This window comes from Lichenostomus cassidix, unplaced genomic scaffold (genome assembly GCF_008360975.1).
Source record: "Lichenostomus cassidix isolate B80296 unplaced genomic scaffold, HeHo_3.0 HiC_scaffold_852, whole genome shotgun sequence".
NCBI lineage: Eukaryota > Metazoa > Chordata > Aves > Passeriformes > Meliphagidae > Lichenostomus > Lichenostomus cassidix.
The window spans coordinates 103,483-128,360 of record NW_028148026.1 but is presented as its reverse complement, the minus strand read 5'-3'; the positions used below and the strand labels follow the sequence as shown (position 1 = coordinate 128,360).

Here is a 24,878-nt window from a genome sequence, read left to right as displayed (position 1 = left end):
ATCCCCACCCCCACAACGCCACAGCCACAGCCACCCCTTTATCCCCGCAGGGTCCCCTCGGCCCCCCCGGAGGATGGGGAGGTGCTTTACACCCAGGTCGTGAGCACCGCGAGGGCAGAGGGTGAGTACGGGTGTTGGGGACAGGGACAGGGACAGGGACAGGGACGGGGACGGGGACAGGGACATGTCACCCACGGGTGTCACCTGCCCCAATCACTGCCTCTCGCAGGGCCCCCCCGTGCCACATCCCCCCAGGTGACCTATGCGGAGCTGCCAGGACCCCATGGGCGACAGCAGGACTCTGGTGACATCTATGGCAATGCGCTGTGACACTGGGGACACTGGAGGCACTGTGGACACCGGGGGCACTGGAGATTCCCTCCCCTGGGCACCCCTCGTGTGTGTCCCCCTCCGGCTCCCGTGGGACACAGGGGGTGGCCACCAGTGTGGAGGTCCCATGTGGGGTCTCTTTCCCATCCCAGTGCTCCCAGTATCCCCAGAGGCTTTCCCATCCACTCCCCATTTGCCGGCAGCTGGCCCTGTCCCCTCCCAGTGGCCACCAGGAACTGCCGGCAGCTGGCCCTGTCCCCTCCCCGCCCGTGGCCACCACCCCTCTGTCCCTCTGAGCCCCACGGATTTGGGAAAACCCGTGTGGGACCAGCACAGTGTGACCCGAAGTGGCCAGAGCCGGCAGGGGGTGCTGGGGACACCCCGAGGGACATGAGGGACAGCCCGGGGGACACGAGGGACACCCTGCAGCCCTGGAGGAGCCCCTGGCTCAGGAGGGACGGGTGGGGGGAAGGAGTTTTTCAGGTTTATTTTACTTCTCGTTTTTTGTTTTGATGGACAATAAATGCAATTATTTGCCCCAAATCGAGTCTGTTTTGCCCTTGACGGTGCTCAGGGATTGAGTCCTCCCCACCCTAATCCCAACCCAGCCCCCCTTGGGGGGTCGCGGGGTGGGTGACTGGGGTAGTGGGCTGGCAGTGGGGACAGGAGAGAGGGGACAGAAAGGTGGGGACAGTAATGGGGGAGTGGGGAGGCACCATGAGGCTGGGGCAGCTGTGGGGACAGGGACAGAGACAAGGGAACAAGGGGACAAGGACCGTTGGGATGGGATATGGGGACAGGTGCTGTGGGGCTGGTGGGGGTGACCTGTGCCAGCACAGGGTGGCCGTGGTGTCCTCATGTCTGGAGTGTCCACACTGTCCCCATGTCCTGCCTGAGCACGGGGTGACGGTGGTGTCCCCGTCCCCGAGACATCCATGTGTCTTGGTTTGAAAGACAGGTGTCTGCCAAGAGAGGTTGAACCCTTCCTTAGGACAGAGAATGTGATTCTCCCCTCCCTCCGAATTATTTTAATTTTGAAAATCAAGGGCGTTCAGGCAAAGGTATGGGAAAGGGATCAGTTCTTTACTAGTATCTATAAACAAGCAATAACAATAATAGCAACCACCACTAGAAACCACTAGCAGATGACTTGTGAGCTGCCGAGCTTTTTCCCATGTGGTGTAATCACAGTTGCAAGCAGCAGGGGCGCTGTTGAGCTCCCGGTCAGGCAGGGCAGGTGCGATGACTCCTGAGCGGCTGCAGGTGGTGCTGTAGCGCAGGGTCAGGTCAGCCTCAGACAGCTGGTAATGGTGGGCAGGCTGAAAAAACAGGCAGGGCAGCTCGGAGCGGCAAAAAGCAGGGCGGCAGAGGGTAGGAGCTGGCTATCTCCCAGCTAGCTAGTGAGGTAGCAAGGATTTCTGCAGTCACAGCAGATGCCGCGGTCTCGTGCGGCAGAGGACGGGGGCAGGCGGCACAGACAGCCGGACTCTCCCGGCAGCTGCTGCGAGAAAACAGCAGCTGACATTCAGCCCTGGGGAAACGTGCACTTCCCAGTGGGAAAAAAAGGTTGAATCAAAGCTCACTCAGCCAGGAGAAGAACAAACAGGGCACAGTTGGATTTCCTCTGGTCGCAGCTGAAAAGCAAAGAGCAGCCTCTCTTCTCAGCTTCTGAACCACGAGAGAGAGCGTTCCAAGGGCCGGCTCTTCCCTTACCCTGCCCTGCCCAAGCACATCTTTTGTCTTTTACAAAAGACTTGATGGCTCTAAACATTCAACTATTTGTTACTTAGTAACGGTAATGGAGAAAAATTCCAGGCCTTCCCTAAACTTCGACACCATGTAACACTGTCCTCACAGGGACAATTTGGGGACAATGCCACACTACACCTCCCGGGTCCCACTGTCCCCGTGGTGCCACCCTCACCCAGCCCTCTTCCTTCTCCCTTCCAGCCCAGACCCTCAGCCTTGCTGGTGAGTCCTCAGGCAGATGGCATGTCCCTGCCCCGCTGTCCCCAGCCCTGTGCTGGCCCTCGCAGGCTGGTGTCCCCTGTGACCTGCAGGTGCTCAGACCACCCAGCTCCTCGTGGATCCCCCCTGGACAGCAGCAGTGCTGTGGGACAGATTGACACTGACCTGTCAGGGCTCAGGGACATCTGGTGACACCACCTGGTACAAGGATGGGAAGCACTGGTGGCAGAATGCAGCTGACCACTTGATTGTCTATTGGAGTGGCACCTACAGATGTTACAGACCTGGCACTGGGATCAGCCCCTCCGTGAGCGTCTTAAATGGTGAGGAGGATTTGTGTCCCCAGCCTGGCACCCATGGGGACCCCGAAGGCTCTGGGTGAGCTCTGCTTCCTGGGTCACCTCCCTGGTGTGACTAGAGCCTGTCTCTTGCACATGGGGACATCCCAGAGCAGCCCAGGTTGAAGGGAGTTCCCTGCTGGAATCCGGGACCTATGGGGTGCTGGAGGTGACAGAGTGAGGGCTTCCAAGTGCCATCGGGACATCCCGGTGTGATGTGTCCCCACTTGTCTACAGACTGGCTGGTTCTCCACGTGCTGCTGGGGGGAGACACGGTGACACTGCGCTGCCGGGTCAGGGAGAACTCCCCTGTCACCTTGGTGTCCTTCTACCGTGTGGAGGAGGAACTAGGGACATCTATACATGGGACCAAGCTGTCCCTGTCCCCCCTGAAGCTGCACCACAGTGGTCACTACCACTGCAGAGGCTTGGTGAGCATCGCAATGTCACCGGTGTCGGAGCAGTCAAAGCCGGTGACAGTGACAGTGCACGGTGAGCACCCTGAAACCCTGACAGCCCCACAGCTCGGCACCCCACAGCCTGTCCCCAGCACACTCGGGATCATCATCTCCACTCCCATCTCCTTCCCAGAGCTCTTCTCGGTGCCGGTGCTGGAGCTGGAGGGTCTCCCCGAGCCCACCGAGGGATCCCCCCTGACTCTCAGCTGCCTCAGCACCCCCAGCCCCCTGCGGCCCCGAGCCCCCCTCCTGCACCTCTTCTACCGGGACGGGCAGTTGCTGGGGGGCCCGCAGGGGTCCCCGCAGCTCCTGCTGGCCACTGTGAGGGTCTCCCACTCGGGCAGTTACAGCTGCGAGGTGCGCTCCGAGGGGGGGGCCGTGCGGAAGAGCAGCGCCCGGCTCCGCGTCACAGTGCGCAGTGAGTGCGGGGATGCGCACGGCAACCCCCACAGCCTCCCCGGGTCCCATATCAATGTCTCTGTGTCCCCATCTCTCACCAATAACCCTCATCCATTCCCGTGTCCTCACACCATCCTCTGCTCTTCCTTTCCTATCTGCCTATTTACATCTCTCCCCCCAGTCACTCACTGCTGTCTCTCCATAGTCATCAGGTCCATGTACCTCTTCGTGGGTCCCTTTCTCCCTCACTGGGGTCGCCTCCACTCTTCTCCAATCTCCCTCCACTTCCTTCCACTCCCTGTGTTCCCCATCCCATCCGTGTACCCCCACAGGGGCCACACTCTCTGGGGTGTCCCTGTCGGTGCAGACCCCTGGGGAAGAGGTGGCACTGGGTGACCACCTGGTGTTGAGCTGTGCAGTGGCCACAGGAACAGGTCCCCTGTCCTTCTCCTAGCACCGCTGGGCACTGGTCCCCACCTGGAGCTGAGCAAGGCTGGGGACAAGGACAGTGATCTCTACCAGTGCCAAAATAGCCACAGAGATAGCGGGGCTGATAGCCCTGTACTAAATGTCACTGTCTCGGGTGAGCGAGACCCTCGGGCTCAGGGCAACCCCACCCTCGGCATCCCCATCCCCACACCCATCCCTTCCCCCCACGACATGTTCCATCCCCTTCCCCAGCCTCAGCCTCGTCTCTGTCCCCGCAGTGCCCGTGGCCAATGCCACCATCACCCCTGGCCCCCCGGCACTCCAGGTGCACACAGGTGACCCCGTGACCCTGCGCTGCTCGGTGCAGGTGGGCTCAGCACCTGTCACCTTCACCTGGCTGCGCGATGGGCAGGAGGTGGCCCAGGGTCCCCTCCTGGAGCTTGGGGATGTCGATGTGGGACATTCTGGCACCTACCAGTGCATGGCCACCAACCAGCTGGATGAGCACCGCGTGTTCCAGGCACTCAGCTCAGAGCTGGCCCTGGAGGTGACAGCAGAGAGACACTTGGGCACAGGTGAGGTCACACGGGGTTTCTGGCGTGAGCAGGACCCCTGAGGTGACAGGTGACCCCAATGTGTCATGTATCTCCTCTGTCTCCAGCGGTGGCTGTGAATGTCGGCAGGACCCTCCTGTTCCTGGTCCTGCTCTTGGCTGTCATTGGAGGCTGTCACTGGTGGCACAGCCTGGGTGGGTGACAGTGGAGGGGGACAGGGGTCCTGAAGGGCAATGGGATGTCCCCAGTTTTGGGGGAAATGGGTTAGTGATCAAAGCCCTTGAGTTGGATGGGGCTGAGTCCCCAGTGACCTAAGCTCGAGGTCCTGGGGAACTTGGGGGATTTCGGAGGGTCCTTGTCCATCCCAGAGAGGCCTTGATGAATACTGGGGTGGCACTGGGAGCTCCTGGGGTCTTTGGGGAGCTGTTTGTAGGACCGTGCAGGGATGTTGGGGGTTCTTCAGGGATCCTGGGGGAGTGCCCCTCCATGCCAAGCTTGTAATGGAGGCCTTGGTGGTGCTTGGGGGTCCTGGAGGGAATCTGGGGCACAGTGAGGGCTCAGGGGGAATCAGATGCCCTGTGGACCCCATGGTCACACCTGACTCCCTTTTCCTTGCAGCTGCCAGGAAATCCCAGGATAGGTGAGTGGAGGGCTCTGGCCATGACTCCCTTTTCCCCCGTTCCGCAGACTGCTCCCCCACACCTCTTTATCCCTGCAGGGCCCTCCTGAAGCCCCTAGCCCCCCCAAAGCAGGGGGAGGTGCTGAACACCCATGTGGTGAGTATCAAGCAGGCAGAGGGTGAGTACAGGGCAGGGACCAGGGACATGTCACCCGTTGCAGTGTGCTAGTAGGATTTAGGGTATGCATATTAACACGAGCTATATATGGTTCATGTTCTAGAAACCTCTCCCTAGCTGAGTATATTATTTGCTTCCTGAGTTTGTACCCTCCTCTGCTGTAAACCATTGGTTGTGCCCCCTTTTCCCCTCCTTATCTCCTCCCCTCTGGCTTTCCCTGGTTGGCTCCTTGGAGCTAACCACTCCCCTCTTCCCTCTCCTTTTAAGACTCTGCATCCCTTTGTTCTTGGTTCGTACCCTCTGGTTCCTCACCCTTCTCCACCCCTTGCTCTCTGTCCCTCTTCCTCTCCCCTTGCCCTGAGCCCGTGGATCTTTCATAAACTCCCTTGGAATCACAGACTGCGATCCTACACTTCTTTCTTCGCCGCGCCTCCATGAAGACTCGCGTCCCCAACAGCTCCACTGCCTGCCGCGGTGCTACGTTTGCCCCCGGTGTGTCTCGGCCACCGACGGCCCCTCCTCTTTGCAGCATGGGGTGGCTGCCCATGAAACATGAGACTGCGTCGCTGCAGTCACCCGTGGGTGCCACCCCCTAACGGGGTTCCCCCAGCTGATGTCTCTTGCAGGACTCCCAGATCACTTCCCTGTGTTTCCTCTCCTTGGGAACGACAAGTGACCAACACAGAGCTGCTGAGACCTGACAAGTGACTGCGAGGATTCAGTGACATCTACGAGAATGTGCCATTAAACTGGGGTGGCTGGGGGCACTGGGGGTCACTGGAGCTCCCCATCCGTGGGTACCCACACCTGTTTTTTTCCCCCCATGGCCCCCATGGGTGCCCAACCTGCCTGGGGAGGTGATGACGAGTAGGGGGGCCCCATGTGGGACTGCACAGTGTGTCCAGTGCTGCCCGTTCTCCCTCCCAGTGCCAGGGGGGCACAGGACCCATTGCCCTGTTATTGGGACCAAAATACAATTTTTTTGTTATCCTGGGAGAAATGGTGTCTCTTTGTTAATCTCTGTCTTGCTTTAGAAACCACATTCTCCAATTTCAGACTTCCCCTAAAAACCAGGGGCTGCTGCACCTCCCCCTTCAATTGGAGGCACAAGAGGCTCAGTAGAACAGTGGAAGTTCAGGGCAAAACCCTGTAATTTGGGGTGACCATTCATTGCCTGCAGATGGTGAATTTTGGATTCTGCACCGGAGACTCAGGAGATGCCTTGGTTTAAGGCACAGGTGTTTACCAAGGAAGGTGAGAAACATTTTGGAATGGAAAATATGACCCCCCTTCTCTCCAAATTACTATAACTTTGAAATTATGGGGCTTTCAGGCAAAGATATATGAAAAGGATAAGAGTTTTTTACTAGAATATAAGAAAGAAGGCAAAGAAACAACAACAATGGCAGCAATAGCAAACAAAAGCAGAAACCCAACAACAGCCTTCTGTTGGTCGTCAAGTACTTTCCCCTTTGGTGCAGTTACAGTCACAGCTGGCAGGGGCGCTGTTGGCTCCCAGCTGGGCAGGGCAGGTGCAATGATTCCCCCGCGGCTGCAGGGAGCGCTGTGGCGCGAGCTCAGCCGCCTCTCCACCTGGCAATGGCGGCTCAGGTGACAGAGAATGAGAGACAATGGCTTCCTTTGCGAAACTCACGGGGAGCAGCTGGTCTGAGTGCCACTGCGGGTAGTGAGCTGGACTGTAGCAGGAACCTCAGAGCAGTGGGCTAGAGCAGCAGAGCCGAGCACACCCGTGGTGGCAAACAAAGTGTGGACAGAACTCTGAAGCCCTGGCAAGAGCCGCAGGGGTTGGGGCAGATGCAGGGTGTCGAGTGAAAGTGTAACAAAAACTGCCACAACAGTGGCAGGAAGACAGCCAGGCTAGGCAGCTGCAGCTGAGCTCCTGCAAGTGGCCAGGAGAAACTCCCTCCGGAGAAGGGAAGGTGGTCAGGGTCCTGGGTTTCCCCTGAGGCACCCAAGCAGATGGTGAGGGTCGCTCCCAGTGAGGTTGGGTGTTGGAAACATCCCAGTTCAACAGCTGCTCTTATGAGCAAAGGCTCACCCATGGTAAGGAGAAGCAGTGAAGGACAAAAGTCTGCAGTAGCAGTGAATTCTCCCCTCAGGCACAGCCCAGCACCAAGAGCACAAACATCTCTCCTGCCATCCCCCTGAGAGCAAGAGAGCAAGAGAGTGCTGAGAGGGCTGAGCCCAGCCCCTGACCCCCAGCCAAGTCTCACCATATCTCTGCACTTCCCAAGAGAAAACCTCCCTGCTAAGAGACTGCAGCAAACTGCACCCCTTCCCCCTCCTCCCCATCCTGGCTACGTGTTTTATCTCTTAAGTACTCCTCTTTCCCATCTCTCAGGCCACAAATGGGGAAAAATTCCCTCAGAGAGAGAGGGAGAGAGAGAAAGACGGAAAGACGGAAAGACGGAAGGAAGGAAGGAAGGAAGGAAGGAAGGAAGGAAGGAAGGAAGGAAGGAAGGAAGGAAGGAAGGAAGGAAGGAAGGAAGGAAAAGAAAGAAAGAAAGAAAGAAAGAAAGAAAGAAAGAAAGAAAGAAAGAAAGAGAGAGAGAAAGACGGAAAGACGGAAAGACGGAAGGAAGGAAGTAAAGACGGAAGGAAGGAAGGAAGGAAGGAAGGAAGGAAGGAAGGAAGGAAGGAAGGAAGGAAGGAAGGAAGGAAGGAAGGAAGGAAGGAAGGAAGGAAGGAAGGAAGGAAGGAAGGAAAAGAAAGAAAGAAAGAAAGAAAGAAAGAAAGAAAGAAAGAAAGAAAGAAAGAAAGAAAGAAAGAAAGAAAGAAAGAAAGAAAGAAAGAAAGAAAGAAAGAAAGAAAGAAAGAAAGACACAAAAGAAAAAATCCTAACCTTCAGGCAGAGGTCCATCCAGAGGCACGAGACATTATGGTTTCCTTTAGGAGCCCATTGGTGCATCTCACAGCAGCCTTTGCCTGTGGATAATACCAAGTGTGGAATCTGCCTGAGTGTCCAACAGGTCCATATGAGTGTTCCCTGTCTGCTGGGCAGCAACACACCCCACAAGGAAGGCTTTTGTTGGGACACATTTAGGAACTCTTCCCAATTATCTCATTCCCACCCTGAGACTTGATTTACTTCCCATGGATTCTGCACCCAAAAAGGAACAACTCTGTCTATGCTTGGGCCACTGCACAGGAATTTGTGGAAATGCCCGTGTGTCCCTCAGGGTGTGATTCCCTGGTAAATCCCCTCCATCCTTCTCTGAATTCCCATGCCTGGGCACTCCCTGCTCCTGCTCTCACCCCTGTGTTCCCAGGATCCACATGTGGAACCCCTGATCAATATTTCCACACTTTTCCCTCTCATCTGGCAGCCTCAGCCAGAACCCAAACATTCTTTCTGGAAGCTTCCAAAGGGCTGCAGGTTTGAGCCAGGAAGGAGGAGGCTCCAGGTCAGGTTGTTGAGCAGATTGTTGTCTTTGCAGGAGTTCTGGGGCTCTCTCAGTCCCTTGACCAGAGGGACAAAATGATCAATTGCTGCATTTCCGGACTGGTTCCCTCCCAGCTGCCCCTGCACGGTTGGTTTCCACCCAGCCCTGCTCTGAAAACCATCAAAGGCCCTTGCAGAGCCACTGCTTGAGCTCCAATTGGTTTCTGTGCTTCTTGCAGGGCTGAGCAAACCACAGCCAGGCCTTTTTCCCCCACACAGTTCTCACCTTTGAGCAGCTCTAAAGCTGTGAGAATCAAAGGGGGCCAAGAGCAGGGCTGGCCAATGCCCATCCCTGTGCAGTGGGGCTGTGCCATGGCTGGGCACCAGTCTAGGATGGACAGGGGTCCCCAGGTTGTGCCAGCCCTGGGACAGGCACTGCCCCAGGAATGTGCAGGGACAGTCCCGTTGCACATTCCGTTGCACAAGGCAGGACCCCTCGGCTGGGATGTGTCACCCCCTGGGGCATGATCTCTCAAAGATGTGTCACCCCCAGAACAAGGACACTCCAGGACAGGACACCCCTGGATGTGCCCCCAGGAGAGAACCTGTCCTCCCCGTCTGACTCTCAGCACAAACAGCCTCTTCCTTCTGCTGCAAGAAAGTGAAAGTGTTTTGGACACAACTGGACACCCCCATCCCCTACAGCCCCTACGGCGTCCACATGCCTCCTTGCCCCCCCCCACTCCCTTTTCCCCCTCCCGGGGGTCTCCCCAACCCCTTCCCTGCTCTGGTACACCCTAGGATTGCTGAGCCAGGGACTGAGGTGGGGGAAGGGGTACAGTGATAATTGGGAAAATAAAGAAAAAAAAGAAATAAAAAGGAAAAAATCTTAGAGGGGAAAACAGCTTATCTCTGCAGGACATCAGAGACCCTCAGTATCCTCATGAGATACTCCCCAAGCTGGAGGCTTTGCTGAGCCTTGGGTCACCCCAAAATCTGAGGCACCCAGTGAAGGAGCTCAACCCACATGTCCACCCAGACACTGCCCATCCCTGGGACCCCCATTGCCCTGGGAACCCAAAAATGGGACCCCCATTCCTTAGGTATCCCCTCCCTGGCATCACCGTAACAGGATTCCCAGTGCCCAGGACCCCCATTCCCTTGATCCAATGGCCCCCATTCCCCATGAATCCCCTATTCCCAAGGGTGCGCCAATTTCCCCCACACCCCTGTCCCTCGGACCCACACGCCATGACTCCAATCCATGGTTACCATGTCCCGTTGGGAACCCCATCCTTGAACCAACCTGCATGGGGACCCCCAATACCCAGACAGCCATTCCCTGTGACTCCTCCTCCTCAGGACCTCCATTCCCTGGACCCCCATTGCCCCGGGACACCCATCCTGAGCTCCCCACATCCCCTGAGCCCCCCATGCCTGGGAACACCATGTCCCCATCATGTTCACCATGTCCCCAGCCTGTCACCACCCTGCCCCCACAATGTGCCATCAACACGTGGAGATGAGATGTGAACTCGCTTCCTTCCCATTCACATGTACAGCCACCACTCTGGGGCCAAGTGGCCGCAGCAGCGTGTGACAGCCAGCTTGGATGGCCGGGGACACTGCGATGGCCAGGAAGCTGGCACTGCTCCTGTTGGGTGAGTGCTCTGGGCACGGGCCTGATGCCCCAGGGATGGCCCTGGTGAGGCAGAGAGCAGTGGAGAGGGGGCACAGGGGAGTTGTGGGGTCCTCTGATGTCTCCAATGCCAGCAGAGCCAGTCTGTGGGGTTGGACCCTGGTGTGACTGGGGAAGTGGGGCAGCTGTGGGGACAGGAATGGGGAAAGAGAAATGGGAGGATGGAGGTTTGAGGACAAGCATCATGGGGCTGGGGCAGCTGTGGGTACAGGGGACAGGGAAAAGGGGAAGCTCAGCAAGGGGCCGTGCAGACAGGTGCCACCAAATGGAATCTTGAGCACAGGGCCATGGGGATGTGGCTCTGGGGACAGGGGCCGTGGGGCTGGTGGAGGAACTTGTGCCAGCATGGTGGTGTCCCCATGGCCAGGGTGCCCACAGTGTTCTGATGTACTTCCCAGCCCAGGGTGGCCAAATGTCTCCATCCATGAGATCTCTGTGCCACAAGGTTGTCCCTGCAGGGCCAGTGTGGGGACAGCCCCTACAACCAGTCCCCTGGGGCTGCTGTCCCTACAGGGCCACCCCCACCCAGCCCCTCTCCCTTCTCCCTTCCAGCTCAGACCCTCAGCCTCGCTGGTGAGTCCTCAGGAGGATGCCATGTCCCTGCCCTGCTGTCCCCAGCTCTGTGCCGGCCCTGGCAGGCTGGTGTCCCCTGTCACCTGCAGGTGCCCAGACCACCCAGCTCCTCGTGGATCCTCCCTGGACACCAGCGGTGCTGTGGGACAGAGTGACACTGACCTGCCAGGGCTCGGGGCCCCCCGGTGCCACTACCTGGTACAAGGATGGGAAGCGTTGGTGGCAGAAGGGACCCAACCACCTCACTGTCAATGGGATTGGCACCTACAGATGTGACAGACCTGGCACTTGGCACAGCCCCTCTGTGAGAGTCTTAAATGGTGAGGGGTAAGATGTGGATGGTGCTCCCCCTGAGGTCTCTGAAGGCTCTGGGTATCCCTGCACCCCTCAGTGCTCCCTGGAGCTCCCTGGTGTGTTAAGACCCCCCTGTCCCACAGACTGGCTGGTGCTGCAGGTACCAGTGCGGGTGCTGCTGGAGGGGGACACAGTGACACTGCGCTGCCGGGTCTGGAGTGGCACGTCGGTCACTGGAGTGCTCTTCTACCGTGAGGACAAAGAGCTGAGAGAGCCTCTCCATGGGACCGAGCTGTCCCTGTCCCCCCTGCAGCTGCATCACAGTGGCCGCTACCGGTGTGGGGGATGGGTGGGCATCGGGAATTCACTGTGGAAGAAGTCAGAGCCGGTGACAGTGACAGTGCATGGTGAGCAGCCCCACAGCCACATCTGATACCCTGACACCCCCACATCCAGCACAACTTACCCTGAGACCCCAATACTGAACAGCCCAAAACTCCACAGCCTCTTATCGGCAGACGCCAAATCACAGTCCCAATCTCCACTACCTCCTTCGCAGAGCTCTTCTCAGTGCCGGTGCTGAAGCTGGAGGGTCCCCCCGAGACCACCGAGGGGTCCCCCCTGAATCTCAGCTGCCTCAGCACCCCCAGCCCCCTGCGGCCCCGAGCCCCCCTCCTGCACCTCTTCTACCGGGACGGGCAGTTGCTGGGGGGCCCGCAGGGGTCCCCGCAGCTCCTGCTGCCCGCCGTGGGGGTCTCCCACTCGGGCAGTTACAGCTGCGAGGTGCGCTCCGAGGGGGGGGCCGTGCGGAAGAGCAGCGCCCGGCTCCGCGTCACGGTGCGCAGTGAGTGCGGGGATGGGCACGGCAACCCCCACAGCCTCCCCGGGTACCCCAGACACAATTGGGGACCCCCATGACTACTCGGGTCACTGCATATCTTTCTGTATCCTTTCCCAGTCCCCTCACCCTTCACCGGATCCTCTCTCCCCTTCTTGGGTCCACCCACCTGCCTCTGAGGTCCCCCCACGCTCCGTTTGTGCTCCCAACTCCCTTTGGGTCCCCAGACACCTCCCAGGGGTCCCCCCATCCCTCTCCTGGCGTCCCCTTCCTGAATACCCTGCATCCCTCCCTTGGGTCCCTTCCATCACTTTCCAAGCCTCCCCCATGTCTTCCTCACTGGGGTCTCCCCACTTCTCTCTGATGCCCCTTCCCCAAGTCATTCACTGTCCCCTGGTGTCCCCATCCTGCAGGGGTCCCACTCTCAGGGGTGTCCCTGTCGGCACAACTCCCCGGGGGAGCCGTGGCACTGGGTGACAGCCTGGTGCTGAGCTGTGCAGTGACCGCAGGGACAGGTCCCGTGTCCTTCTCCTGGCACCGGGAGGGCTCAGGGACACCGCTGGGCTCTGGCCCCCACCTGGAGCTGAGCCAAGTTGGGGACAATGCCAGTGGCAACTACCAGTTCCAGGCCAGCACAGGGGACAGCGTGGCCAAGAGCCCCACACTGAATGTCACTGTCTTGGGTGAGTGGGACCCTCGGGTTGGGGGAGATCCCACTGGCAGCATCCCTAATTCCACCCATCCTACCCATCTGCCCCATCGCACCCCCTCCCCCCACATATGATGCCATCCCTTCCCCCAGCCTCAGCCCCGTCTCTGTCCCCGCAGTGCCCGTGGCCAATGCCACCATCACCCCTGGCCCCCCAGCACACCAGGTGCATGCAGGTGACCCCGTGACCCTGTGCTGCTCGGTGCAGGTGGGCTCAGCACCTGTCACCTTCACCTGGCTGCACAATGGGCAGGAGGTGGCCCAGGGTCCCCTCCTGGAGCTTGGGGACATCGATGTGGGACATTCTGGCACCTACCAGTGCGTGGCCACCAACCAGCTGGATGAGCACCGTGTGTTCCGGGCGCTCTGCTCAGAGCTGGTGCTGGAGGTGACAGCAGAGGGACAGGTCACAGGTGGGGTCTCATGGGGTCCTGGGTGTGAAACACACTGGAGGTTATGGGTGACCCCAGTGTATCCCTTTCTGTCCTCAGCAGTGGCTGCAGGGGTTGGTGCTTCCCTCCTTTTCCTGGTTCTTCTGGGTGTCATTGTGGGCTGTCACTGGTGGCACCATGTGGGTAGGTAAAAATTGGATGGTGGTCCTGGGAAGGGTGGGAAGTCCCCAGACTCTCAAAGGGAATGGGGTGGAACCTACAGCCCCAGACTTGGTTGGGGGAAGGTGTTGCAGCCCCCATTGACCTTGGCTCAGAGTTGTGTGAGGTTTGGGGAGGTGTTGGGATGTTGGGGTTCTTTTAGGGGTCCTGGGGCTGTTTGGAGGGTCTTCGTCTTTGCCGGGCTTGGGGCTCAGGGAATCAGGGTGACTGGGGCTGTTTAGGGTTTCTGCAGGGCATCAGGAATCCTCGGGGGTCCCGGAGGGAGTAAGAGGTCCCGCGGAGTTTCAAGAGTTTCAGGGACCTCATTGTTAACCCCTCTCCTCTCTTTCCTTTGTAGCCACCAGGAAGCCCCAGGACACGTGAGTGGGGTCTGCAGCCATAACCCCCTTTTATCCCCACCCCCACAACGCCCCACCCCCACACACACCCCCTTCTCCCCGCAGGGTCCCCCCAGCCCCCCCGGAGGAGGAGGAGGTTCTTTACACCCAGGTTGTGAGCGCTGCGAGGGTAGGGGGTGAGTCCGGGTATTGGGGACAGGGACAGCGACAGAGTCAGGGACAGGGACAGGTACACGTCACTCACGGGTGTCACCGCCCCCAACCGGTGTCTCTCGCAGGGCCACCCTGCGCCACATCCCCCCAGGTGACCTACGCGGAGCTGCCGGGACCCCACGGGCGACAGCAGGACCCCAGTGACATCTACGAGAATGTGCTGTGACACTGGAAGGCACTGGGGGCACTGGGGACACTGGGCACAATGCAGATCTCCACCCGTGGGCACCCCGCGTGTGTTTCCCCCTCCCCCGGCTCCCATTGGTGCCCACCCTGCCCAGGGCCACCAGAGCTCCCCGTTCTTGTGCTCCCAGTGCTCATAGGGCTGCCCATTCCCCCTCCCAGTGCCAGAGGGCACAGGACCCTTTTTCTTGTTATTGGACTCAAAACGCAGCTTTTTGATTAAACAGGGAGAATTGGGGTTTGTTTGTTCAGCTCTGTTCAGCTCTGGCTCTTCAGCTCGGAAAGGAGGAGGGTCCATGTTAGGCTGTTGAACAGATCCTTGTGGGCTTTGCCGGATTTTTGGGGCTCTCTCAGTCCGTTGGAGAGGGTGACAAAATGATCAATTGCTACATTCCGGGGCTGGTTCCCTCGCAGATGCCATGATGGCCCCGAGAGCCCCGGGACAGAGCCGGGGACAGCCTGAGGTGTCCCCCGAGCCCAGCCCAGCCCCGCCGCAGCCCTGCCCGGTGCCCCCCGGTGCCCAAAGCCCCGCAGCCGGCGCTCCCCGAGCGGCTGTGAGCCCCGCAGCTGCTGCGGAGCCTCGGCCGGGCTCAGCCCTGGGGCGGGCGGGGGGCGCCGGGAGGGAGGGAGCGGGAGGCTGGGGGAGAGCAGGGAGCCCGGCAGGAGCCGCCGGGCCTGCGGGAGCGGAGTGCTGGGCTCGGTCACCGGGGCAGGTGGCGCTGCCATGGCGCTGCGAGTGGCGCGACTGTCCCGGGCTGCGGCAGCGACGGTGGCCATGTGTCCGGAGCGGCTGGGACAGCGTGTCCGGAGCCACTGTCGCCATGTGTCGGGACCGACTGTTGCTATGGCAACGCCCCCAACAGCTCCGGCACTCGGGGGTGTCTTGGAATGGGCGGAGGGAGGAGCAGAGCACCCCAGAATTGGGAAAGGCAAATCCAAGGGATGGCAGAGATGGAATTGCAGCAGCCAAGGGGAGCCAGAGGCTGCGAGAGGAACAACCCTGCAGGCAGCGAGCGCAGGGAGGAAGGAGGGGAACGAGGGGCTCCGGGTGCCTGAGTGGAGATTCCCTGGAGCCCGTGGTGTCCCCAGGGAGCAGAGACCTCCCTGCAGCCCTGCAGGTGTCTCCGGTGCAGTAGGGGATGCCTGAAGGGTGCTGTGAGCCCGTGGGAAACCCACGTTGGAGAAGTGCCCGAGAGGGGAATGTGTGTTCAAGATGTGTTTCACTTCTCATTTTTCAGCTCTGCTTTGACGGTTGATAAATTCAATTCAATTTGCTTCCTTTTGCTGCAGGAAAGGGAAAGTGAAAGTGTTGGGCACAGCTGGACACTCCCATCCCCCACAGCCCCCAACCCTTCCTGAATTCCCTTCTTCCCCTCCGCAGGCTCTCCCCAGTTCCTTCCTTGCTCAGGAGCTCCCCGAGATCGCCGAGACAGGAACTAGGGCAGTGCGAAATTGAGGGAAAAAAGGGAAGAAATGGAAATAAAGAGAGGAAAAAGCGCCTGGGTGGGGGAGGGGGCACAGAGCCAGAGACCCTTGGAATCCCCCGGGGGTGACCCCCAGGCCATGAGGAGCCCGAGGGGGCTGTGCTGGGCCCTGGGTCACCCCAACATCTGAGGCACCCAGTGCAGGAGCTGTGACCCACATGCCCACCCAGCCACTGCCCATCCCTGGCACCCCCATTGCCCTGGGAACCCAACCATGGCACCCCCATTCCCTATGTCCCCCCAGCCTGGCACTGCCATTGCCCAGGGTCTCCATGGCCCAGGACCCCCATTGCCGAGGAGCCCCCTCCCCTTGATTCCATCCCCTGCACCCTCCCTTCCCCCAGCACCTTGATTCCCCCAGGACCTCCATCCCACTGGGAACACCATCTTTGGCTCTACACACCCTCTCTGTCCCCAGTCGTGGGAATCCGGTGTCTTGCCATGTCCCCAGCCTGTCCCACCATATACCCGCCATGTCCCCACCCTGCCCCCAGCTTGTGGCCAGCCTGTCCCCACTCTGCCCCCACCATGTGTCAAACACGCCTGAGTAAGAGATGTGACCTCGTTTCCTTCCCGTTTGGCCCAAGAGCCACCAACAGGGACAGGTGGCCCCGGCAGTGTGTCACAGCCAGCCTGGATGGCCGGGGACAGCGGGATGGCTGGGAAGGTGGCACTGCTGCTGTGGGGTGAGTGTCCTGGGCACAGGGGTGACAGCCCAGGGATGGCCCTGGTGAGGCAGAGAGCAGTGGGTAGGGGGCACAGGGGGGCTGTGGGATCTCTGAAGTCCCCAATGCCTGCAGAGCCAGTTCTTGGGGGTGGAGACTGGTGTGACTGGGTTGTGGAGTGGCTGTGGGGACAGGAACAGGGGAACAGGAAAAGTGGAACAGGAATGTGGGGACAGGAATGTGGGGACAGGCAGCATGAGACTGGGGCAGCTGTGGGACAGGGAAAGGGGACAAGGGATGGAAGGGACCGAGACAAGAGGACAGGCACATGGGGTGGTGGGGACAAGAGCTTTGGGGCTGGTAGCAGTGACCTGTGTCCCCATGTCCTGCATCAGCCTGGGGTGGCCACAGTGTCCCCATCCCTGAGACCTCTGTACCAATCTGGTGCCCCCACACGGACAATTTGGGGACACCCCATGCCCTGGGTGTTGCTGTCCTGACCCAGCCCTGTCCTTTCTCCCTTCCAGCCCAGACCCTCAGCCTCACTGGTGAGTCCTCAGGGAGATGCCATGTCCCCACCCTGTTCTCCCCAGCCACACACTGGTCCTGGCAGTCTGGTGTCCCCTGTCACCCGCAGGTGCTCAGACCAGCCAGCTCCTCGTGGATCCCCCCTGGACACCAGCGGTGCTGTGGGACAGAGTGACACTGACCTGCCAGGGTTCGGGGACACCCAGTGGCACCACCTGGTACAAGGATGGGCAGCGCTGGTGGCTGAATGTACCTACCAGCTTCACTGTCTCCAAGAGTGGCACCTACAAGTGTGACAAAGCCAGCACCGGGCTCAGCCCCTCCGTGAGGGTCTCAAACGGTGAGGGAGGTTTGTGTCCCCAGCCTGGCACCTGCGGGGACCCTGAGGTCTCTGGGTGAGCTCTGCTGCCTGGGTCACCTCCCTGGTGTGACCAGAGCCTGTCCCCTGCACATGGGGACATCCCAGAGCATCCCAGGGTGAGGGGACTTCCCTGCTGGAATCGGGGACCCCTCGGGTGTTGGAGGTGACACAGTGGGGGGTCCTGGTGCCATCAGGACATGCCGGTGTGATGTGTCCCCACTTGTCCCCAGACCTGTTGGTGCTGCAGGTGCCAGCGCGGCCGCTGCTGGAGGGGGACATGGTGACACTGCGCTGCCGGGGCTGGCAGAACTCCCCTGTAACCTCGGTGTCCTTCTACTGCGAGGAGGAGGAACTGAGCTGGAAAGTCTCTGGGACCGAGCTGTCCCTGTCCCCCCTGCAGCTGAACCACAGTGGCAGCTATCGCTGCAAGGGCAGGGTGAGCTTCAGAAAATCACTGGTGTCAGAGTCGAAGCCAGTCACAGTGACAGTGACAGTGCATGGTGAGCACCCCACAGCCACCACCCCGACATCCCCAGAGCCTCTCCCCAGTGGCTTTGGGGTCACCGTCCCCATCTCCCATCACCGCCTGGGGACACCCATCCTTCCCTGACAGCCTCCCGGGTCACCCAGACACAACTGGGGACACCCAGTCCGACTGGAGGTCCCCCCACTGTCCCCAGGTCGCACCACCCCTGTCTGCATCCCTTCACCCTTCTCTGGGGTCCCCTATATCCCTTTCCATGTCTCCCATCCCTGAATCTCCCACCACTCCCTTTCTCACCCACTCGGGTCTCCTCCACCCTCTCCTACATCTCCTCCCTCCTCTCCTCATGTCCCCATCACACCCATGTCCCCCCACAGGGATCCCAGTATCAGGGGTGTCCCTGTCAGCACAGCCCCCCTGGGGGACAGGTGGCACTGGGTGACAGCCTGGTGCTGAGCTGCACGGTGGCCACGGGGACAGGTCCCCTGTCTTTCTCCTGGCACCGGGAGGGCTTGGGGACACTGCTGGGCACTGGCCCTGCCTGGACTCAGCAAGGTTGGGGACAATGATAGTGGCCGCTACCAGTGCCGGGTCAGCGACGGAGACAGCACGGTTGAAAGTGACCCATTGATTGCCACTGTCCTTGGTGAGCAGGACCCTCGGGCTGGGGGTGACCCCAAACACGGCATCCCCCATCGCGCCCTCATTTCCCTCCATCTCCACCCAAACCTGTTGCCAGCCCCTCCCCCAGCCTCAGCTCCGTCTCTGTCCCCGCAGTGCCCGTGGCCAATGCCACCATCACCCCTGGCCCCCCGGCACTCCAGGTGCACACAGGTGACCCCGTGACCCTGCGCTGCTCGGTGCAGGTGGGCTCAGCACCTGTCAACTTCACCTGGCTACGCGATGGGCAGGAGGTGGCCCAGGGTCCCCTCCTGGAGATTGGGGACGTTGATGTGGGACATTCTGGCACCTACCAGTGCGTGGCCACCAACCAGCTGGATGAGCACCGTGTGTTCCGGGCACTCAGCCCAGAGCTGGCCCTGGAGGTGACACCGCGGGGACACTGTGGCAGAGGTGTCACAGGTGGGGGTCACGGGGGGTCACGGGGAGTGCAGGAACTTTGGGGTTCTTTGTGACCTCAATGTGTCCCTCTCTGTCCCTAGCAATGGCCGCAGGCATTGGTGGTTCCCTGTTGTTCCTGGTTCTGCTCCTGGCTGCCATCCTGGGCTGGCGCTGGTGGCACCGCACGGGTGGGTGACACTGGGGGATGGGTAGGGATGGGAAGTCCCCTAGACTGGGAGAGCCATGTGGCAGCACCCACAGCCTCTTCCTTGGGTGGAGCTGAGCCCCCAGTGACCTTAGCTAAGCTCCTGTGGGGTTTGAGGTGGTGTTGGGATTTTGGGTTTTTTTCTGGGGTCCTGCGGGAATTGGGAGGGCTCCCCTTTCTGCCATATTTGGGAGCTCTGGGCGCTCAGGGGATCTTGAGCTTTGGGGTGGTTCAGGGGGTTTGGCGGTCATCAGGGATGCTCAGGGGTCCCGGGGGCAATCAAGGGTCCTGGGAGGTTTCAGTGGCCCCAAGGACCTCATTGTCAACCCCACTCCTCTTTCTTTTGCAGCCACCAGGAAGCCAGAGGACAGGTGAGTGGGGGGCTGCAGTCCTGACCCCCTTTTACCCCACCCCACAGCGCCACAGCCACAGCTACCCCCTTATCCCCACAGGGACCCCTCGTCCCCCCCGGAGGATAAGGAGGTGCTTTACACCCAGGTCGTGAGCACCGCGAGGGCAGAGGGTGAGTACGGGTGTTAGGGACAGGGACAGGGACAAGGACATGTCACCCATGGGTGTCACCCGCCCCAGTCACTGCCTCTCGCAGGGCCCCCCCGTGCCACATCCCCCCAGGTGACCTACGCGGAGCTGCCAGGACCCCACGGGCGACAGCAGGACTCTGGTGACATCTATGACAATGTGCTGTGACACTGGGGACACTGGAGGCACTGTGGACACTGGGAGCACTGGAGATCCCCTCCCCTGGCCACCCCTCGTGTGTGTCCCCTCCCCTGGCTCCCGTGGGACACAGGGGGTGGCCACCAGTGTGGAGGTCCCATGTGGGGTCTCTTTCCCATCCCAGTGCTCCCAGTATCCCCAGAGGCTTTCCCATCCACTCCCTAGCTGCCGGCAGCTGGCCCTGTCCCCTCCCCCCCGTGGCCACCACCCCTCTGTCCCTCTGAGCCCCACGGATTTGGGAAAACCCGCGTGGGACCAGCGCAGCGTGACCCGAAATGTCCAGAGCCGGCATGGGGTGCTGGGGACACCCCGAGGGACACGAGGGACACCCCGGGGGACACGAGGGACACCCCGCAGCCCTGGAGAAGCCCCCGGCTCCGGAGGGACGGGTGGGGGAAAGGAGTTTTTCAGGTTTATTTTACTTCTTGTTTTCCGTTTTGATGGATAACAAATGCATTTATTTGCCCCAAATTGAGTCTGTTTTTCCCTTGACGGTGCTCAGGGATTGAGTCCTCCCCACCCTAATCCCAACCCTGCCCCCTCGGGGGGTCACGGGCTGGGTGACTGGGGTAGTGGGCTGGCAGTGGGGACAGGAGAGAGGGGACAGAAAGGTGGGGACAGTAATGGGGGAGTGGGGAGGCACCATGGGGCTGGGGCAGCTGTGGGGACAGGGACAGGGACAAGGAAACAAGGGGACAAGGACCATCTGGACGGGATATGGGGACAGGTGCTGTGGGGCTGGTGGGGGTGACTTGTGCCAGCACAGGGTGGCCGTGGTGTCCTCATGTCTGGAGTGTCCACACTGTCCCCATGTCCTGCCTGAGCACAGGGTGATGGTGGTATCCCCATCCCTGAGAAATCCATGTCACTCTGTCCTCACCGGGACAATCTGGGGACAATGCCACACTACACCTCCCAGGTGCCACTGTCCCCTTGGTGCCACCCTCACCCAGCCTTCTCCCTTCTCCCTTCCAGCGCAGACCCTCAGCCTCGCTGGTGAGTCCTCAGGCAGATGGCATGTCCCCATCCTGCTGTCCCCAGCTCTTTGCTGGCCCTGGCAGGCTGGTGTCCCCTGTCACCTGCAGGTGCTCAGACCACCCAGCTCCTCGTGAAGCCCCCCTGGACGCCAGCGGTGCTGTGGGACAGAGTGACACTGACCTGCTCGGGCTCGGGGACATCCGGTGACACCACCTGGTACAAGGATGGGCAGCGCTGGTGGCAGAATGCAGCTGACCACTTGATTATCCCCAAGAATGTCACCTACAGATGTTACAGACCTGGCACTGGGATCAGCCCCTCGTGAGCGTCTTAAATGGTGAGGAGGATTTGTGTCCCCAGCCTGGCACCCATGGGGACTCCGAAGGCTCTGGGTGAGCTCTGCTTCCTGGGTCACCTCCCTGGTGTGACTAGAGCCTGTCTCTTGCACATGGGGACATCCCAGAGCAGCCCAGGTTGAAGGGAGTTCCCTGCTGGAATCCGGGACCCCTGGGGTGCTGGAGGTGACACAGTGAGGGCTTCCAAGTGCCATCGGGACATCCCGGTGTGATGTGTCCCCACTTGTCTCCAGACTGGCTGGTGCTCCAGGTGCTGCTGGGGGGAGACACGGTGACACTGTGCTGCTGGGTCAGGGAGAACTCTCCTGTCACCTCGGTGTCCTTCTACCATGTGGAGGAGGAACTAGGGACATCTATACATGGGACCAAGCTGTCCCTGTCCCCCCTGCAGCTGCACCACAGTGGTCACTACCACTGCAGAGGCTTGGTGAGCATCGCAATGTCACCGGTGTCGGAGCAGTCAAAGCCGGTGACAGTAACAGTGCACGGTGAGCACCCCGAAACCCTGACAGCCCCACAGCTTGGCACCCCCACAGCCTTGCCCCAGCACATTCGGGATCATCATCTCCACTTCCATCTCCTTCCCAGAGCTCTTCCTGGTGCCGGTGCTGGACCTGGAGGGTCCCCCCGAGCCCACCGAGGGATCCCCTCTGAATCTCAGCTGCCTCAGCACCCCCAGCCCCCTGCGGCCCCGAGCCCCCCTCCTGCACCTCTTCTACCGGGACGGGCAGTTGCTGGGGGGCCCGCAGGGGTCCCCGCAGCTCCTGCTGCCCGCCGTGGGGGTCTCCCACTCGGGCAGTTACAGCTGCGAGGTGCGCTCCGAGGGAGGGGCCGTGCGGAAGAGCAGCGCCCGGCTCCGCGTCACGGTGCGCAGTGAGTGCGGGGATGGGCACGGCAACCCCCACAGCCTCCCCGGGTACCCCAGCCCTGCCCGTGTCCCCCCAGCCCTCCCTGACACCTTTCCCGGCTCCCCCCAGCCCTTCACAGGTCTCTCCCCAGATCACACCCTCCATGCCTCGGGTCTGCTCAGCCCCACCTGGAGACCTTCATCCCTTCCCTGGTTCCTTCCTGGGTCTCCCAATCCTTTCTCGGATCCCATCCCGGGTTCCCCACCCGTGTCTGGGTACCCCTATCCCTCCCTGGCAACCTCCCCGGGTCCCCTCCCTCCCACTCTGAGTTCCCCCATGGTCCCCAGGTCCCCACATCCCTGTCTGGTTCCCCACAGCCCTCCCTGGAGTTCCCCCATCCCTCTCCATGTGTCTCTGCCCAGAATTCCCCATCCTCACTGGGGTCTCTTCCCAGGTTCCGCCCCATTTCTGTGCCCCCTTCTCCCTCCCTGGGGTCCTCCCACCCCTCTCTGACCCTCCCCGTGTCACTCCCTGTCCCCATATCCCTCCCTGTCCCCTGCTGTCCCCTGCTCTCCCCTGGTGTCCCCAGTCCATCACTGTCCCCTGCTGTCCCCTTCTCACAGGGATCCCAGTATCAGGGGTGTCCTTGTCAGCACAGCCACCCAATGGACAGGTGGCACTTGGTGACAGCCTGGTGCTGAGCTGTGCGGTGGCCGCGGGGACAGGTCCTCTGTCCTTCTCCTGGCACCGGGAGGGCTCAGGGGCACTGCTGGGCACTGGCCCCCACCTGGAGCTGAGCCACGTTGGGGACAAGGACAGTGGCCACTACCAGTGCCGGGTCAGCGATGGGGACAGCACGGTTGAAAGTGACCCATTGATTGTCACGGTCCTGGGTGAGTGAGACCCTTGGGCTGGGAAGGATCCCACCCATGATATTGTCATCCCCCCATCCCCTCCCCCCACACCTGATGCCATCCCCTCCCCCACCCTCAGCCCCATCTCTGTCCCCGCAGTGCCCGTGGCCAATGCCACCATCACCCCTGGCCCCCCGGCACTCCAGGTGCACGCAGGTGACCCCGTGACCCTGCGCTGCTCGGTGCAGGTGGGCTCAGCACCTGTCAACTTCAGCTGGCTACGCGACGGGCAGGAGGTGGCCCAGAGTCCCCTCCTGGAGCTTGGGGACATCAATGTGGGACATTCTGGCACCTACCAGTGCGTGGCCACCAACCAGCTGGATGAGCACCGCATGTTCCAGGCTCTCAGCCCAGAGCTGGCCCTGGAGGTGACACCGCGGACACACTGGGGCACAGGTGGGGTCATATGGAGTCGCTCTGGGGGTTCAGGACCCCTGGGATGACAGGTGACCCCAATGTGTCTCTGTCTCTTTTCTGCAGTGGCCGCAGGGGTTGGTGGTTCCCTGTTGTTTCTGGTTCTGCTACTGGCTGTCATCTTGGCCTGGCACCGGTGGCACCACCTGGGTGGGTGACAATGGGGTCATGGGGCCCCCTGGGAGCTGTAGGATTTGGGGATCTATAGCCTGACTTGGGGTGCGGTTGAGACTCCCAGTGACCTTGGCTGGGTTCCTGTTGGGTTTCGGGAGGTGCTGGAAGGTCGGGCAGGGATGTTGGGGGTTCTTTCAGGGGTTCTGGGGGAGTTTGGAGGGCTTTGAGGTTTTGAACCTGAGTTGGCTGGGGACACTGGGGGAGTTCATGAATTCTGGGGGGCTTCAGCAATGCTTGGGGGTCCCGGGGGGAAGTGAAAGTCCTGTCAGTGTTCAGAATTCCTGAGTGTGGTCATGGTGCTGGGACCCCACAGTCACCCCCTGATCTTTCCTTTGCAGCCTCCAGGAAGCACCAGGAAAGGTGAGTTGGGGGCTCCAGCCATGACCACCCTATTTCCCCCAGCCCCACAGTTCTCCATCTCCTCCCACACACCCCCTTATCCCAGCAGGGTCCCCCCGGAGCCCCCAGCCCCCCCAGAGGAGGAGGAGGTGCTGTACAGCCATATTGTGATCAGCAAGCAGACGGGCAGTGAGTACAGGGTGGGAGGTGACAGTGACACATCACCCACAGGTGTCACTCCCTACCTTGGTCCTCCCAACCAGTGTCTCTTTCAGGGTCCCCCAGCGTCACCCCACCCCAGGACCCCCAGGTGACCTATGCAGAGCTGCTGAGATCCCATGGGCAACGGCGGGAATCCAGTGACATCTATGAGAATGTGCTGTGACAATGGGGGGATCCGGGGGGACCCTGGGAGCACTGGGGGACACTGGGGGCACTGAGGATCCCCACCCATGGGCACCAACACCTCTGTGTGCTTCCCCTATAAACCAGGGGCTGCTGCCAGCCCCCCCCAGGTGAGGCACAAAAGGCAAAAATCCCAAAGGGCTGAGAGAAGAACAATTTCCTGCAAACAGCAATGACACAAGAAACCCAACAGCAACAGCAACAAGATTCAGAATCAGAAGGGTCAGAAAAGGAATGATTTCCAGGGAAAGGCCCAACAAGGAACAAACCCCAGATGCTGCCCCCAGCACGATTCCCCCACCAGGAGGAACCTGGCAGGGCTCTGGACCTTCATTGCTTTGATGGCCAAAGCAGCCTTCAGGAGGCTCTGCATTCTCTTCTCCTCTGTCTCCAAACCCTCCTCTGCTGTCTTCCCCCACACTATGATGTCACCAAGGCACTGTGGGTGTTCCAGAGTCTCCCCCTGTCTCGGTTTGAAAGACAGGTGTCTGCTAAGAGAGGTTGAACCCTCCCTTAGGACAGAGAATGTGATCTCCCCTCCCTCCGAATTATTTTAATTTTGAAAATCAAGGGATTTCAGGCAAAGGTATGGGAAAAGGAATATCAGTTCATTACTAGCATCTATAAACAAGCAGTAACAATAATAGCAACCACAACTAGACCCAGAAACCAATGGCAGATGACTTTTGAGCTGCCGAGCCTTTTCCCGTGTGGTGTAATCACGGTCGCAAGCAGCAGGGGCGCTGTTGAGCTCCTGGCCGGGCAGGGCAGGTGCGATGACTGCCGAGC

The 24,878-nt window shown here is 60.4% G+C and overlaps 4 protein-coding genes and 1 long non-coding RNA gene across 7 annotated transcripts in view; 4 read left to right on the top strand and 1 right to left on the bottom strand.

Annotated features, from left to right (window-relative positions):
• LOC146420298 (Fc receptor-like A) overlaps positions 1 to 14,642 on the top strand; it is a 176,970-nt gene extending 162,328 nt beyond the window's left edge. For all 3 annotated transcript variants that reach the window (XM_085048391.1, XM_085048389.1, XM_085048388.1), the window contains 3 exons: positions 13,738 to 13,759; positions 13,844 to 13,914; positions 14,017 to 14,642. In XM_085048391.1, the coding sequence (XP_084904517.1) occupies positions 13,738 to 13,759; positions 13,844 to 13,914; positions 14,017 to 14,117 (194 nt within the window). In that variant the 3' untranslated portion in view covers positions 14,118 to 14,642. The remainder of the gene's footprint in view (positions 1 to 13,737; positions 13,760 to 13,843; positions 13,915 to 14,016) is intronic.
• The window catches only part of LOC146420291 (low affinity immunoglobulin gamma Fc region receptor III-like), a 111,768-nt gene that overhangs the window by 17,630 nt on the left and 69,260 nt on the right, over positions 1 to 24,878 (bottom strand). The gene's annotated exons all lie outside the window — the stretch shown is intronic.
• Positions 34 to 873, top strand: LOC146420300 (uncharacterized). The gene is made up of 2 exons (XR_014849204.1): positions 34 to 121; positions 230 to 873. It is a non-coding gene; the product is annotated as an uncharacterized LOC146420300 (long non-coding RNA).
• LOC146420299 (low affinity immunoglobulin gamma Fc region receptor III-like) lies at positions 10,808 to 11,789 on the top strand. Its single transcript, XM_085048406.1, has 2 exons — positions 10,808 to 11,268; positions 11,386 to 11,789. Exons 1-2 carry the CDS (start codon positions 10,965 to 10,967, stop codon positions 11,673 to 11,675), a joined length of 594 nt encoding a protein of 197 aa, XP_084904532.1. The 5' UTR covers positions 10,808 to 10,964; the 3' UTR covers positions 11,676 to 11,789.
• Positions 16,219 to 24,112, top strand: LOC146420297 (Fc receptor-like protein 2). The gene is made up of 11 exons (XM_085048378.1): positions 16,219 to 16,304; positions 16,811 to 16,831; positions 16,921 to 17,151; positions 17,403 to 17,672; positions 21,584 to 21,868; positions 22,467 to 22,736; positions 22,857 to 23,153; positions 23,238 to 23,321; positions 23,684 to 23,705; positions 23,794 to 23,873; positions 23,960 to 24,112. Exons 1-11 carry the CDS (start codon positions 16,256 to 16,258, stop codon positions 24,067 to 24,069), a joined length of 1,719 nt encoding a protein of 572 aa, XP_084904504.1. The 5' UTR covers positions 16,219 to 16,255; the 3' UTR covers positions 24,070 to 24,112.